The 16,901-nt window shown below is 40.8% G+C and overlaps 1 protein-coding gene and 1 pseudogene across 2 annotated transcripts in view; one reads left to right on the top strand and one right to left on the bottom strand.

The window, feature by feature from the left end:
• The window catches only part of POLA1 (DNA polymerase alpha 1, catalytic subunit), a 353,788-nt gene that overhangs the window by 310,471 nt on the left and 26,416 nt on the right, over positions 1-16,901 (bottom strand). For both annotated transcript variants that reach the window (XM_027775720.1, XM_027775721.1), the window contains exons 11-16: positions 11,247-11,359; positions 10,379-10,495; positions 8,321-8,395; positions 7,283-7,421; positions 5,833-5,987; positions 549-633 (exon numbers count right to left, since the gene is read on the bottom strand). In XM_027775720.1, coding sequence (XP_027631521.1) covers positions 549-633; positions 5,833-5,987; positions 7,283-7,421; positions 8,321-8,395; positions 10,379-10,495; positions 11,247-11,359 — 684 coding nt within the window. The remainder of the gene's footprint in view (positions 1-548; positions 634-5,832; positions 5,988-7,282; positions 7,422-8,320; positions 8,396-10,378; positions 10,496-11,246; positions 11,360-16,901) is intronic.
• On the top strand, positions 13,671-14,732 carry LOC102484241 (prostaglandin reductase 1 pseudogene; annotated as a pseudogene).

Here is a 16,901-nt window from a genome sequence, read left to right as displayed (position 1 = left end):
CTGGGAGGTGATTTCTTGCTTTCTGTCTCTATGTCTCTCTCTGTCTGTCTGGCGAGCACACGTGCCCCATAGCGGGAGAAAAAAAAAAAGAATCTGGGTTATGCACACAAGGCACCCAGCATGCTTTTCAAGCCACCAGGGCTATAATTCAAACTGCATTTGGCCATGTGAGATCCAGCTCACTAGGAATCGGGGGACTGGCCCTGAGGTGGAATTTTAGAATGTTATCAGTAAAAGAAAATAGTTGAAGCATAATTTTGACTCAGAAAAAGACTAGCTCGACCCCAAAAGAGTAATCATTGGAACGAAAAAAAGATACCAAACTGCCTCCAGATTTCTGCTCCTGGAACAAAGTAAACGAGCTGAATAGGTGGCAACCAATCCAATAAAACTTAATTTCCACAGCAGGGGGAAAAAAAGGGACTTTAACAATATGCACTAATACTCTTGAAAAACAACTTTTGAAAAACAAGTTACTGATCCAACAGCTGGAGAAAACGAAGAAAACTCCAATCAAGCCATTAGGAAACCAGCTTTACAGTACATACCACAGAAGTGTGACTGAAAGGGAGGCTGTGGGGCTGCTTTATCTAACGCAAAACTGTGATGGACCAAAGCCACCACTGCAATAACCTGCAAAGAGAGGAGGGGAAATACCACTCATCACAGCACCTACTATACAGTCTCCATTTTCACTAAAGCCAGCAAGAAGGTTAAAAGGTACACATTTTGGTACATAAGAATACTTTTACCTTTTTATTATAAAAATACTTAAACAAGAAATAGAAGAAAATAAACTCCCACTTCTAGTTACAATTAGCAACTTATGTATATCCCTCCCTACTTCTTGCCTCCCTCTAAATTTTTTAAGTTCTTTCCCTTCAAGGTTCCTTCCCCTTCTTTCTTCTCTTCCCTTCCTTCCTTCCTTTCTCTCTCTCTCTTCTAGAGACAGGCAACCTCAACAATCTCTTTATGTCGTGATCCACTCCCAGCCTCAGCCTGCCTGGCATGCACAAGGAGGCCCCAGGATGCAAACTCAGGACCTCTCCACATAGATCTAGCACGACACAATGCTGCATTACCACTGAGCCACCATATGTACCCAACCCTGCCCCAGATAATTTTGAAAGAAAACCCAGACCAATCATTTTATCTTGAAGTAGCTCACCAAGAATCTCTAATACAGGGCTTCTCAACCTCCACACTACTGACATTTTGGGCCAAATGATCCTTTGCTATGAAGGCTGCCTTATGCTCTTCCGGATGTTTAGCCGCATTCCCAGCCTCTACCCACTACACACCAGCAGTACCACCCCTCAGTCCCCTCCAGACATAGCCGAATGTTCCCCCAAAGGCAATATTTTCCTGTTAAGAATCACCACTGTAATACAGAAGTTTTAAATGTAATTAATATACAATGATTTCAACTAATACAATCAGCAGTAGCTTCTTTTTAAAAATTTTATCTGCTACTATTATTTATTTTTTTAACCTGACCAGACAGAGAAAGAGAGAGAGAGAAAGGGAAAGTGTGAAAGCAAGCCACCAGGTCTGGGACTCGAACAGCGGTCGGCCACGTGGAAGTCCAACACCCTAACCACCACACCACCTGCCACTTCCCAGCAATTCACTGCTTCAAGAAACTTGGTTGTTTGACCAGTAGCGCCCAATAGTGTAGATTCCACTATCGAAAACTCAACACTGTCATTTAACACATTCTTCTGTCTCTGTACAGCCTGTAAAGTTACATCAAAAGGCTTGATCAAAACCAGTTTCAGGGCCTGGCTCCGTGGCCTGATCATTGAAATAGTCAGACCCCACATGGCACACTATATTGTTCGAGTCCTAAACCTGGCAACTTGGGAAAAATGCTGAGCATTTTTGTGCATACATGCCCAAAATCCCAAAAGAAGGGAGATATGGAGGAGAAGGGATTACAGCACGACCATGCTCCAGAGATGGAGCGCTTTCTCCTTGCCTTCTCTGTCTCTCTCTGGTGAGTACAAATATCCTCTAGCACATACATACACACACACACCCCAAATTAAAAAAAAAAAAAACAACAACCGAGGTTCAGTTTTTTGGCAAGAATAATTTAGAGGTGCTAGCTATTACTTCTACCAGAAGGCCTGGGCGCATGTCTGCTTATCTCTCCTTTAATGATATAAGCAACCACTGCTGATTGCTGCCTAGATCCAGTGAGTTCACTGGGGATTGCTAAGTGGTAATATTTCATTTTTCCTTGATCATGTGTCAGCTGGAAACCTTCTATGAAGAGAAATTTTCATCAATTTGGAGGCCCTCGGGTACAGTATTATTCAGAAAAGTCATGATCAGTGTTTCATTCAACCCCGGTATTTACCAGTTTTCAAAAGCATGAGTTGCTTCTCTAGCTACCTTCATAAGTGACCGAGGTGGTGGTGTTACTGTTGACGGTATTATGAACTCATGGACTTGGTATTTCAAATCTGTTGCAGTTATTCTTATGCTCACACTATCCCATCTTCGGCCAGTAGGAAACTCTTCAAGTTCATTCCTGAGTCAACCTGACATATCTTTAGTAGATTTTTATATCGTCCTTGCTCTGTGATATAACAAGATGTTCCAAGACTAATCCTAGACATCTTCTGCCCGAAACCAGCCACTTCTCCTCTGAACCCTATTTCTTTCATTGGGAAATGGCATGTGGAAACCTCACTCGGGGCACTAGGGGATGACTACTTTATACATTTTTAGCTAAGAACTAATTGAAGCTTTCCTAAACACATATCTCTTCACTATATCTATTGACTGTATTTATTAATCAATGCTCAATTTAAGAAAAAAAAATGCTCAAATTAAAAAAAAAAAAGCAAGTGAAAATACAGCCAAAATCTGTTTTAAAAAAAGATACCCTGGGACCAGCAATTGGTGTAATGGCTACGTCGCTGGACTCCCATGTAGTCAACCGCGGTTCGAGTACCAGACCCGATGGCTTAAACTCACACCAGGCGCATGTGCGTGCGTGCCCAGGATCCAGAGAGGAGAATGGAGAAGGGATTGTGACGAGGCCATCCCCCCCCAAGGGGGTGATTTCTTGCTTTCTGTCTCTCTGTCTTTCTGGCAAGTGCACATACCCTATAGCAAAAATCTCTCCCCTCCAAAAAAAATGATTCCCCATGATGTCATTAAGGATTTGGAAGAAGACATAAAGAAGCTCCCACTGACCAAAATGAGATGAATATAAGCCTCAAAAATACGTAACGACAAAAATAAACACATTTCGGATCAGCAGATAGCATAATGGTTACATTGCTGGACTCCCACGTAGTTGACCATGGTTCAATCCTGGATGCAACGGCTTAAAACATGCCAGGCACATGTGCAAGTGTGCCCACAATCCTGAGAGGAGAATGGAGAAGAAGAGGGGGTGGCATGGCCATCCCCCCCAGGGAGTGACTTCTCGCTTCCTCTCTATCTCTCAGACGAGCACACATGCCCTATAGAAAAAAATCTCTCTAAAAAATAATATTAAATTGGGGACAGCAGGTGGTGTGGTGATTAAGGACACTGGACTCCCATATGGCCGACCGCAGTTTGAGTCTCGGACCTGGTGGCTTGCTTTCTCACTCTCCTCTCTCTCTCACTCTGTCCCTCTCTGCTCAAATAAAATAAATAAATTAAGTTAAATAAAATAATTCTTAAAAAAAACTTCTAAAAAATTAAATTAATTTAAATTAAACACAACCAATTGACAAATACATATAAAATCCCTGGGCGCTTAATGATAGTCAAAGGGGAAGTAAAAAAAAAAAAAAAACAAAAAAACAAACAAAAACAAGTCATCTCTGCTGATGTTACTGGGTATGCCAATGGTATTACATAAGAAAGTGTGCATGTTTTGAGATAAGCACACCGAGGTATACAGGGGTAAAAAGATATGGTGTATAAGACTAACTTTAGAATACTTCAAGAAGAGGGTCCAGCTGGTGGAGTGGGTGGTTAAGGCATCTGGATCCCACATGGCTGACTGTAGTTTGAATTTGGACCCGATGGCTTGAAATACACACAGGATACACATACATGCACGCCCAAACTTCAGAGAGGAGAATGGGGAAGACGGATTACAGCATAGCCATCCCGCGGGGGCTTTATCTCTCTCTCTCTTTGTAGCCATCCTATAACAAGCACATAACAAGCACAGACATTCTATGGCAAAATTAAAAATAGTAATAAAAAAATTCTTTAAGGGACCAGCAGTTAACATAATGGCTATGTCACTGGATTCCCATGTAAGCGACCACAGTTCGAGTCCCGGACCCAGTGGCTTAAACTTGGGGCAGGCGCGTGTGCGTGCATGCCCAAGATCCCGAGAGGAGAATGGAGGAGAAGGGATTGCGGTGTGGCCATCCCCCCTGGGGGGTGATTTCTCACTTTCTGTCTCTCTCTGTCTTTCTGGTGAACTATAGCCAAAAAACTTCTCCAAGGAAAAAAAAAAAGCTTTAGTTCTTTTTTTTTTTTAAAGCCTCAAGAGAAAAAAAGGCAGGGTAGATAAGTAAGTGTGATAAAAATCTTCCTACCTTAGGACCAGGTGGTGGCACAGTAGTAACACAATTGTGCCTACATGAGAAAAGTCCTGGTTTTGCAACCTGAGACTTCCCTGAGCAGATGGGGTACACCTGCATACCTGTGATTGGGTGGGCTGAAGCTGGGAGTAAATTGTGGTAAGAGCCTGTTGGAAGTGCCTGTCTCTGTTTCTCTCTCTCTCTCTCTCTCTCTCTCTCTCTTATGAAAAAGTAAACTATTAAGAAAAAAATTTTTTGCTACTTGCTGAATATGAGCGATCAGTATAAATTCACTGTATTCATCTGTGTCCACTTCAAGTTCTCCAAACTTTCTCTTCCAAAAAGAACTTTCTTTTTAGGTTTTTGCCATAGGGTATGTGTGCTTGCTGGAGACACACACACACACACACACACACACACACACACACACAGATAAAGAAAGAGAGAGAAGACACCCTCAGGGAAGATGGCTACACTGTAATCCCTTCTCCTCCATTCTCTCAGGATTTTGGGCATGTACGCACACCTGTCGGACATGATTTTCAAGCCACCAATTCTAGAACTCAAAATGCAGAGTTGGCCAAGTGGGATCTAGCACCTTAACCACCATGTCACCTGATGGCCCCAAAAATAAAAACCTTAAAAACCAAAAATAAACATAATTCTAGCAATTTGTCTTTTTTTCCCACTCTGTCTATCTATCTATCTATCTCTATCTACCATTTTATTTTGACCAGAGAGGGACAGAGTGGGGGGGGAGCAAGCCTCCAGGTCAGGACTCAAATAGCAGTTGACCATGTGAGAGAGTCTAGCGCCTTTAACCACCACGCCAACTGCCAGCCCCAATACAGCAATTTAAGTCTTAAAAAAAGAACTGGGCCAATCTCATAGCCTACTGGTGGTTAAGGGAGCCAGATAGCACATGGCAGATTATCGTCCAAATCCTGGCCCAGGCAGCTTGAGAAACATGCCAAACACTTGCGCGTGCATGATCCAAATCCCAGCAAGATGGAGAAATAGAGAAGAAAGTACTGCAACATGACCATGCCCCACTAGCTAGTGCTCTCTCCCTCTGTCTGTTTCTCTCTGGAAAGCACATGCACTCTCTAGCAATTAAAAAAAAAAGCCTCCAATGCCAGACAAATTCAATTCATTCTCCAAAATGGAGTTTGGTAGTGAGTTAGTCTTTATCTTCCAAAAAGAACAATTTTCCTTTGCAGAAAAGCTGTAAAAGTATAGGCAAGTATGCATCTAAGGCATAGGTATGAAATTTGTCCTATTTCTTTACCTCATTTTGATGGTACTTTGCATTCTGCATTGTCTTCATGCTGAAAGACATCACCACAAGTGGAGGAGGCCCAACGTCCTTAATTACATTCACCAAGTCTGGTTTCAAAGCTATTGCCTCAACTTTACACCAACTGATTGGCGGATTTAAGAGCTCTTAAAGAGAACAAATACAAAAGATCAATAGTTATTTACTGAAAAAGATAAACTATTAGAAATAAGACATCTGCAAATAACTGAGATATTATTCAACCCTGTCTTCTAATAAGAAGACCAGAAATCTAAAAACAAGCCATATTATTGGGTTGTATGCAAAATCTCATGTGTGTGTACATATGTTCACTTTCCCAAGGGAAAAATAAATACAAAGCTTGGGACAAGCAGATGGCATAATGGTTACATCGCTGGACTCCCATGTAGCTGACCATGGTTTGAGTCCTGGATCCAGTGGCTTAAAACTCACACTGGGTACATATGTGTGCATGCCCAAGATTCTGGGAGGAGAATGGAGAAGAGATTGCAGCATGCTCATTCCCCCTGGGGGGTGATTTCTCACTGTCTGTCTCTCTATCTCTATCTCTCTGTTGAGCACATGAGCCCTATACCAAAAATCTCAAAAAATATGGGACCAGCAGATGGCATAATAGTTACGCTGCTAGACTCCTATGTAATCGACCATGGTCCGAGTCCTAGACTTGGCAGCTTAAAATTCACACCAGATGCATGTGTGCGAGCCCAGGATCCTGAGAAGATAATGGAGGAGAAGGGATTATGGCACAGTAATTCCCCCTGGGGAGTGATTTCTCGCTTTCTGTCTGTCTCTCACTGTCTGGTGAGCACATGTGCCCTCTTGCAAAAATATCTCAAAAAAAAAAAAAAGGAAAGAAAAAGAAAAACAAAACATAAACATAGCTTTTGTCAGATTCTCCAAAGAATCCAGGACCCAAAACAGGTTAAAATTTAAAAAATGCACTGCCATGGAGAAATTATCAAATGTTTTTAAGAGATTTCACAAAGACTAAACAGTATCGAAGATGAAAACACTGAAAAAATGTGTCAAGTAACAGACCAAACAACCCTATCCATACTGGGTGGTGATTCTCCCCTCCTCCAAAGGTCCACGGCTCACTGTGGAGAATAGCTGGATGACATGAGCCAGGTTGGAAGCACAAGTGATCAACAGCGTAATGACGATGCACCCGAAACAGCTGCCTGACGTAACAAAGGCCTCCCTCAAACTAAACTGCCAGGCATTATGGGCAAGAAAAATCTCGAAGAAGCAAAACAAAAAGGAAAGTGGATACATACTGTTTCCCAACCTTTTGGCTAAGACCAAGTACAGAAAAGGAACACACTAAAATAAACAGACCTTTTCTTCACCTTCCCTTTAAAAAAAAAAAAAAACTATATCAGCAATCTATTTAACATGCTAAGAGGAAATTTCTCCTTACGTGGATTTTTTACTTCGAGCCAACAAGGTCCTTTGATCTTTCTGTTCATCAAGAACAGTTCCAAGCTGGATGTGTTGGTCCCAAACACATGAGAAAAAGTTTCTCCTTTCAAGTCCTGAGGAAGCTGTGGCCCTTCAGCCTAAAAAAGACAAAAACAAAAGCAAACCAAAAAAACTCCTTTTTTTTAAACTATTACTTCACATTTTCCAAAGTCTATATTTGAAATAAACAAAAGCCTCTCCATGCAGCACCAGAAGAAACCTCTTTGATATATATGAAATGTAATTTGCTGCAAATGAAATCCAAAACAATTCACAGTAGGAAACAAAAACAATTCACAATGACAAAATAATGCATCTTGATGACACCCATTAGAAGAAAAATAGGCCAAGAGGCTCCCCCAAAAGAGAATTTCTGTCCAGAGCTATACATGCTTCACTGATAAAGAATAGCCAAGTAAGTACTACTCCGTTAGAAGAATAAAAGCAATAGAGTGGGATTCAGTGAAAATGCTTCCATGGTACTTTTCATCACCACTCTCAAAAACATTTCTTAAAAGTTTCCCTTTTCCAACATCATGGGATCAAAACACTAGAACAGAGGTAAAAAGAGGTTAAGGTCCAGTTAATTAACATCCTGCAGCAACGACCTTGCCTGTCACAGGAGCAAGAGCAGCACTATGGGGATGCTACTGACACTCCTCTCTCACCTTCCCACTGCTCATAAGGGACACTTCAACAGACTAATGATGTCCAACTCCATCATGTGGCATTCATTCCACTTGACAAACAGTCGTGCTGTTTCAACTTATTTATGTAAAGATGCATACTTGAAAGCACAGCAAAGCAGTATAACCTGTAGTCTATGTACTTAAGTTAATTTTATCCATTTCAATTATTCATTACTAGAAGTCCACCTCGATGAACTGTGAGCTACCGGAGCCCTGCCAATGCTCCTAATTGAAAGTCAGTTGAAAGTTCAAAAAGAGAAAAATGTCATTCTCAACCAAAACCCAGTAATTTTCTTTGTTTGACTTACCGAGTATCTAACTTCCAAGTACTCAGATTTTTCGGGGACATCAGGTATCTCAAAAGCATAGTTCTTTTCCACTATCTAAGTAAGCAGATATTTTTAAAAATCATTAAGACAAAAACTTTTCACAAATTAAATTGACAAGTGTTATATACAAAATACATAGGATTATACTTAATCATCTAGAATCTAGCATCCTTATGGAACACAAAGGTAAATAAAGCCAAAAGACACTCTTTTTCTTTTCAAATGGGACTAAAACACCCAGTGACAAAATGCTGGAAGGATTTCTTTTAGACACTCCAGAACTTAGAAATATTTGCATTTAAGAGGGGCAATAGGGCTGGCTCCATGTCCTGGTAGTTGAAGCAGCTGGATCCCCCATGGCCAACCACACAGTTCAAGTCCCAGACCTAGCGGTTTCAGAAACACACTAGGGGTGTGTGTGTATGCGCGTGTACACACACACATGCACATGTATGTCCAACATCCTGAAAGGAGGGAAAGATAGGGGACTGTGGTATAACTATCGCTTGTGGGGAGTGTGTTCTCTTCTCCCTCTCTGTTTCTCTGCCAAGTACATGTACTCTCTCTGGCAAAAAAAAAGGGGGGGGGGCAATAAAAGATTAAAATGTTTTTAATGCTAATGAATTAAATCATTTATTACTATTTGATATTAAGAAACTCCCCCTTGCTAGAAAAAATACCGTTATGATTACAGCTCATATTCACTGAGTGTGGACTGTGTGTGTGTTAAGAACTGTTCTAATCACTTAATAGGGTCCTATTTCTCAATGAAGGAAGAAGCCAGACAAGTCACTCAGCAGCTGCCCAAGGTCACATGCTAGTAAGTGTAGGGCTAGGATATAAAGCCCACTGCCTGTGTTCCTCAGGGCTTGTTTATTTTTTAAGCTTATTTCTTTGACTATTGAGAGAAACAGAGAGACAAGCACAGAGACAGAAAGAAAGAAAGCATCCCCAACAGGGTGGTGATACGACGATCTACACCAAGCCTCAGCCAGCCCTGGTCATGAGCTCATGCATGCCTGGCATACTCAGAGAAGTCTCTAGACAAGAACTTGAAACCTTCCCATGTGGGCCATCCTCACAGAGCATGGCATTTTGCTGCTGCACCACCATATAGCCTCTCTTCATCATTACACCATACTGCTTCCAACATTTTTAAAGACGTGACCCATCAGCCACCATTCAAAGCTCAAACACTTCACACTGTTAACCTCATCCTCAGTAACTCAGTTCTCCCTTTATTGCAATTACTATGAATAGCCAGTATTTGAATGGACTATAGCCCCTACAGTTATGACCAAAGGTATCAATATCTCAATAAAACCAAGACAATTTATCATTCAGTATTAAATGAACGGATTTTCCTTCTATCAGAAACAGCATGATAGCCCCTGAGTTTTTTTCCTTTATCTTATTTTAGGTTTTTGCACACACACTTGCCTGAGAGTGACAGAGAGAAAGAAAGAGAGAAATCACCCCACACACACACCCAGGGAGGATGGCCACGCTGCAATCCCTTCTCCTCCATTCTATTCATTGGGCATGTGCACATACACGTGCCCAGTGTATTTTTCAAGCCACCATGTCCAGGACTCGAACCAGGTAGAATCCAGCACCTTAACCACTACGCCACTTGCTGGCTCCACAGTGCCTGATTTTTAAAGATAAAACCTCATTTAACCTTCTAATAAAAACATCTTGGCAGTAACTAACATAAATGTGATCAGAACGGTTTCTTATCCATTTTAGAATAAGAGCCTAAAACGTTATAAGGACTGAAAACAATTGACTTGCTATGCATTATCTTTCTACTAAAATTAATGAACATTACTTTACAAGCAGTTTAAAGAAAGAGAAAAAAATATGTTTATAAATTTAATACAGCATTTTCACTTTTACAACTATGAAATTTCCATTCGGTGAGCTATAGCTATGCAGAAAACATTCTGTATGAAATAGATATACCATAATTATTTGCTAAATCAGGAAACAAACAACAAGCAGAGCTGGAAAAATATTTCATCATCAAATACAAACCTTAGACTTGAACTTCATAATTTTATATTTTGTTGCTATTTTCTCATCAAATTCATCATAAACATCCTTCATCGTAACTGGAGTTCCTGTTTCTTTCCCTGTATTTAGGTCAATCTTCTATTCTCCCATGGAGAGGGGAATGGAAGGATAAAAAAATTATCTGTATGATCTACACAACCACCAAAAACCCAAGACTGAAAACAATTTTCATCCTTACTCATTTAAACATTTAATAGCAATCTTACAGCTGAGTTCAAAGATATCAACAGGCCCCCGAAATGTACTAAAACCAATGCCCAATTCCTCCCAATGGCACCACAAAAGCGGATCAATGATAAGGATGACCTAGCCTACAAAATGGGAGAATGATGTTGGAAATCTTGCCCAAGGAGCTCCATGGTTCAACTGAGATAGGGAAATATGGGGATGGAGGAGACTGGGAATGTTAAGTCCAGTAAAAAAGGAGGAACAAATGGAACTGACCTTGTCAAATGGCCATGGAGCAGGGAATGTTAGAGCATTCTATACAGCAAAAGCATGAAAATTGGGCCAAATACCATGACGCATTTTATGGCCTTAACCCCAATTATTATGGAGATGAATGGTAGGGGGAAAACAGGGTTATATACTAAAAAGATACTTTTACGTTCCTCCTAACAAGTGGAAAAAGTGAGTTCTACTTCATTTCTCTACTTCTCCCAATCTGTAATGGAGTTGCTGACAATCAGAAGTCACTAGGCAGGCGCCAAGAAAGAAGCATCAGGGTTCTAAGAATTCATTCCCTGCTGAAGGACAGGGTTTATGGCAGATCACAGAATGGGAGTTATATATAATCACTGAGAACTAAAAGCTGATCACGAACATTTACCATTTCACGAGGAAGGAAGTAGAGTGTTCGCTCGATGTTTTTCACCATTACACAACAGCTCACATGGGTTTTGGCTGATTCAATCCGAACTTTGCCAAACACAAATGCTATACCTAAAAGAATAAGGAAAAACCACAAGAAAAGAAATATTTCAATTACATCAAATTAAAGGGGCTATAGGCTCATTGAATCCATCCATACCTTTTTCTCTTTCAAGAACTTTTTTTTTTCACATGAGTTTTGCCAGAGAAAGACAGAGAGAGAGAGAGAGTGTGTGTGTGTGTGTGTGTGTGTGTGTGTGTGCACGTGCATGCATGTGTGCTTGTCAGGTCAGGTTTCCTTTGTTTGTCCACACCACCTGCTGGTCCCTCTTTTTTTTTTTTAATGTATTTTATTTATATTTCTTTTACACATTCAATCACGTATGTCAAAGTAAATATTCCAACATGTATTCATTTCTCACCAATCTAGCTGGGAATATTATACACATCATCCTCAACAAACAATAAACCATCTCTCTGTCCCACAAATGCCCCGCCCCTCCATTTCTCTCCCCAGTGTCCCTCTTCAGTCTCTCCTTCACCCACCCTCTTCCCATACTGTATCTGGTATTTATAACCATTTTCTATGTTTCTATATGCTCTAGTCATTCCGTTTCAGCTATACACTCAGTATATATTAAGTGGAGACATACAATGTCTCCTTCATAGCCTGGCCTGCTTCACTCAGCAGTAAATCTTACATATTGATTCACTCTCTGTCAAATGCCAGGATCTGTGGGACGCAGATATGGTTTATTACCTGTTGATGACGTGTACAGTATTCTCAACTGGACTGGTCTGAGAAGTATTTCATGTTGGGTAAAGTCTTTACCAGCAAAATGAAAAATAGTGATTGACTGGTTAAAAAAATAATTGGAATAATAACAATGATCGGGAAAAACAATGAAAAGATATTGAATGATGAAGTGGGGATTTTAATGTCTCTGTATTGACTGACATGCATGGCATTCCCTCTGGAAAAAGAAATGTAATACACTGTAAAGTTATATGTGATTCAATGTAATATAAACGAGATTATGATGATAATAAGTAAATAAATAAAAGCCAGGGTCTTCTTGTTTTTGTTTTTGTTTTATGGCTGAGTAGTATTCCATAGAGTATATGTACCACACTTTTTTTCAATCCATTCATCTGTTTGTAGGCATTTTGGGTCCATAACTTTTTCTAAAGTTTATTTATTCACTTTTTCCATATGGACAGAGAAGGCATCAACAAGGTCCTCACATTCAATCCACCCCTAGCCACAGCTAGCCCAGATCACGGCCCCCAGTGTGTATGGGGAGGTCACGTTCCCACACAAGTGCAGTTGTGTGATCACTGTGCCACCATTGGGCTCCACATCCATACATTGGTGCTATTATAATAACTCATTCTGACAGCAAATTTATATTGGCTGCCCACTCCATGACTAGTTCTTTACTCAGTACTTAACACTATGCTACACTATCACAATGGTACAATCTGTGACCACTGGGAAGATATGGAACAGAGTAATTGTCTAACTTAATACGAACATTTTCCCTATAACCGTAATAACCTACATTAAGAGAAATGAAATGAGCCAATTATTCTCCTACAAATCTCATATTTAAGCCATTTCCGAGAACTTACAAAATTGAGACTATAATTCCAAATTCTTTTGCAGCACTTGTATTTACCAATAGAAACTAATATTCATATATCAGGATAACTAGGGCACATCAGTATTTTTCTATATATAAAATTGCTTGGAAAGACCAGCAGATGACAAAATGGTTATGTTGCTGGACACCCACATAGTCAACTGCAGTTCAAGTCCTGGACTCTGTGGCTTAAAACTCACACTGGGCGCATGTGCATGCAGGACCAAAATCCCAAGAAGAGAATGGAGGAGAAGGGATTGTGGTGTGGCCATTCCCCTGGAGGGTGATTTCTCACTTTCTGTCTGCCTTTCTGGCGAGTGCACACACCCAGTAAAAACTTCTTTAAAAAATTGCTTGGAAAAAAATATAATTCACCTCTCTTAATCCATATTAACAACAAGTGTCTGATCATAGGGTTCTACTGTTATTCCAGTTCTACCTCACAGGCTACTTAAGGCATCTGCCTAGGCAGTACTGATAATGTTGCTTTCTCTTCTACTTCAGTTTAGCAAATGGTTTAATTACCAAATCAATAGACAAATCAGTAGATCTTTTGAGATCCCTTAGTACTGCATGCCACAAAGTAAAAAAAGAGAAAGAGAAAAAAAAAAAAAGCCTTTCTAGACAGACAAGACATTGCTCATGAAAATCAGCCATTGAAAAATGGCTCCATGTCTGCTGCATACTCACAGTCGCCCTTTCTAGGTCGTGCAACCTGCACACTCTTGTTGCGCTTCAGGATGGTGAAAGCTAAGAACTGAGCCCTGAAGAAGCACTTCGAAGGCAGTCCTACTAATAGTAACTTTGAGTTGAAGATAACTGAGCTCCCACCCTTAAAAAATGGAGAGGTCCTACTTGAAGCTTTGTTCCTCACTGTGGATCCTTACATGAGAGTGGCAGGCAAAAGATTGAAGGAGGGTGATATGATGATGGGACAGCAGGTGGCCAGAGTTGTGAAAAGTAAAAACTCAGCCTGGCCAACAGGAACTGTTGTCCTGGCTTCTTCAGGGTGGACAACACATTCCATTTCTGATGGGAAAAGACCCTGATGGAAAAAGACCTGGAAAAGCTACCTACAGAATAGCCAGATAAGTTACCACTGTCTTTGGCTCTGGGGACAGTCGGCATGACAGGCCTAACTGCCTACTTTGGCCTACTTGACATCTGTGGTGTGAAGGGTGGAGAAAAGGTGCTTGTCAATGCAGCAGCAGGAGCAGTGGGCTCTGTTGAGGGGCAGACAGCCAAGCTCAAGGGCTGCAGAGTTGTTGGAGCAGCAGGATCTGATGAAAAGGTCACCTATCTTGAAAAGCTTGGATCTGATGTTGCCTTTAACTACAAAACAGTAGAGTCTTTAGAGAAAACTTTTAAAAAAGCCTCTCCTGATGGTTATGATTGTTATTTTGATAATGTAGGAGAGTTTTCGAATGTTGTTATCCCCCAGATGGAGATATTTGGAAGAATTGCTATATGTGGGCTGCCTCTACCTATAACAGGACCTGTACTCCTTCCCCAGGCCCACCCCCAGAGATTATCATCTATCAGCAACTCTGCATGGAAGGGTTCATCGTCTCCCACTGGCAAGGAGAAAACCGCCAAAAAGCTCTGAAGAACTTGCTGATATGGGTCTTGGAGGGTAAAATCCAGTACCAAGAATATGTCATTGAAGGATTTGAAAACATGCCAGCTGCATTTATGGGAATGCTGAAAGGAGATAATTTGGGGAAAACAATAGTGAAAGCATGAACAAAAAATGACACGTGGCATCTGGAGATCATTTGGATGGTTACCTGATTTGTTTTCACCTTTTAATAAAAATGTATACTGCCTAAAAAATAAAAATGACTCCAATAATCTAACAGTCAACCCAAGAGCTGGTCACTGTGCAAATCCTGGGCTTCATGAACTACATAGCAGTAATCAACATGGCTGCTGATCTGAGACAATAAGAAAATGCTGGCAAAGGCTACTGTTCGCAAGGGCAATTATCCCAGTGTTGCAAGATAGCTCATCAGTGTTTCCTTTTGTCACTCATCTGGTAGAAAAAAAAAAGATTAAATTTTTCATTTCTGCAGATGATTAAAATTCTTACAAAAGTTGTGTGGTTTTCAGCTGGGTGGGGGTGGTGAAAAAAAGACAGGAAAGATGGGGAGGGGAAAGGCATGACTGTGGAGGATGGTTAAAAAAGAAAAAAATCACAGTAGCTCAGAAAATTAAAAGTCATCCTTACAACAGTTAAAGATGGAAAAAACAAAATTCCATGCAAAGAGAAATAAAGACCCTAATATTGGATTCAAAGATTCAAAGAGCTCATTTTACAGTCAAACTAATATCACACTTCATGCAACACATTTGACACTGTTTACGCCTCATTTGCCACAAAAAGATCATGGTAAACAAAGATTACATTCCCCCCCAAAGTTACTAGCTGAAACCAGGTGCAGTCAGGATTATTCAACCTTGAAGAAGTCATAATGAAGACAGGATATCTTCCCATATGCAAAGAGTAAGATTCTTTTCATAATTATGGAGCATTCAGCAACAACTGACTTACTTAGAATCTGTAAGAAAGTGAGAAACAATAACAGGGTCTTTGGGAGCACTTCGTTTCTATTAGCAGCATTGATTTCACTAAAGCTCAGTGATCATTACCTGCTACCACGATGAAACTGTTCAACCCTCTGAGAGTAAAGGACTTTTTAAAAAAGCTATCTTATTTAACCCCTTGGCATCAATAACAGAGAAAGATGTGTCATAGCGAAGGACTCATCCCGAGAAGTAATACAGAACAGCAGAGTGGACTGAGGATGAGAAGCCCAGACTTCTGCCACTGAAGAGCTTCTTTTGAAGCCTCAGCTTCCTCCTAAGGAAGTAACTTACTAGATGATCTAGGAGGCCTTCGCCAGCATTCAAAATTTCATTTTACCTTAGAATTTGGATGACAGACCAATAAAGAGATTAATGCTGCCTTTTTTCTTGGGGGGGGGGGGTGCATGTGCTTGCCAGAGAAAGAGAGAGAGAAAGAGAGAGAGAAAGTGAGACACCACCTCCCAGGGAGGATGGCCAACCTACAATCCCTATTCCTCCATTCTCCTCTCAGGATTTTGGGCACACATGCATATGCGCCCAGCATGTTTCTCAAACAGCCAAGCCCACACCAAGCCTGGTGTTTAAGTCACTAGGGGACCTGCTGGCCCTAATGCTGCTTTCAATTGCAAAGTATTTTCCAACATTGGCTGAAAAAGTCTATCGTGACCATAGGCAATACCCGGAATTCAAGAACACATATCATAAATTGGTTGCTTTGCAAATACGGTTGTGCTTAACGTTCAACAATAGCCAACAGAAATGTCTGTGATGACAAAATCAGTCTGTATCGGAGCCATCCAACATGGTAGCTACCAGTCACATGCAGCTATTGAGCATCTGAAATGTGAGTAGTGACTGAGAAGCTAAATTTTATTTCATTTTAATTAATTTAAATTTAAAGGGCTCTAGGAGGTCCATGGCTACCATATTGGACAGTGCAGCTCTAGATCCTTGCCCTGCAAAATGATGCTCAGTCCACTAATAAAGAGTATCAACCAGCAAACAAAAAGTGGGAATGAAAGGATAGAGGCTGTACAGGGCCAGCAGATGGCGGAATGGTTACGTTGCTGGACTCCCACATAGTTGACAGCAGTTCGAGTCCCAGACCTAGTGGCTTAAAACTCATGCCGGGCACGTGTGCATGCATGCCCAATATCCCTAGGGGAGAATGGATTGAGGTATGGCCACCCCCCCCCCACCCAGGTGATTTTTCACTTTCTGTCTCTTCAGCAAGCACATGTGCCCTATAGCAAAAATCTCTCTTTTAAAAAAAAAAAGAAAGATTGTTTCTTAAGGCTCTAATCCTTGGCAACTGACACTAGCAAGCTGATGCTTTACAGGTGTACTTACTTTGGAGAGGGGTAGGGAGGACACCATCTACTCTT

This window comes from Tupaia chinensis, unplaced genomic scaffold (genome assembly GCF_000334495.1).
Source record: "Tupaia chinensis unplaced genomic scaffold, TupChi_1.0 Scaffold000600_1, whole genome shotgun sequence".
Classification (NCBI taxonomy): Eukaryota; Metazoa; Chordata; class Mammalia; order Scandentia; family Tupaiidae; genus Tupaia; species Tupaia belangeri.
The sequence above is the reverse complement of the archived record's forward strand: the minus strand, read 5'-3'. Positions and strand labels throughout refer to the sequence as shown.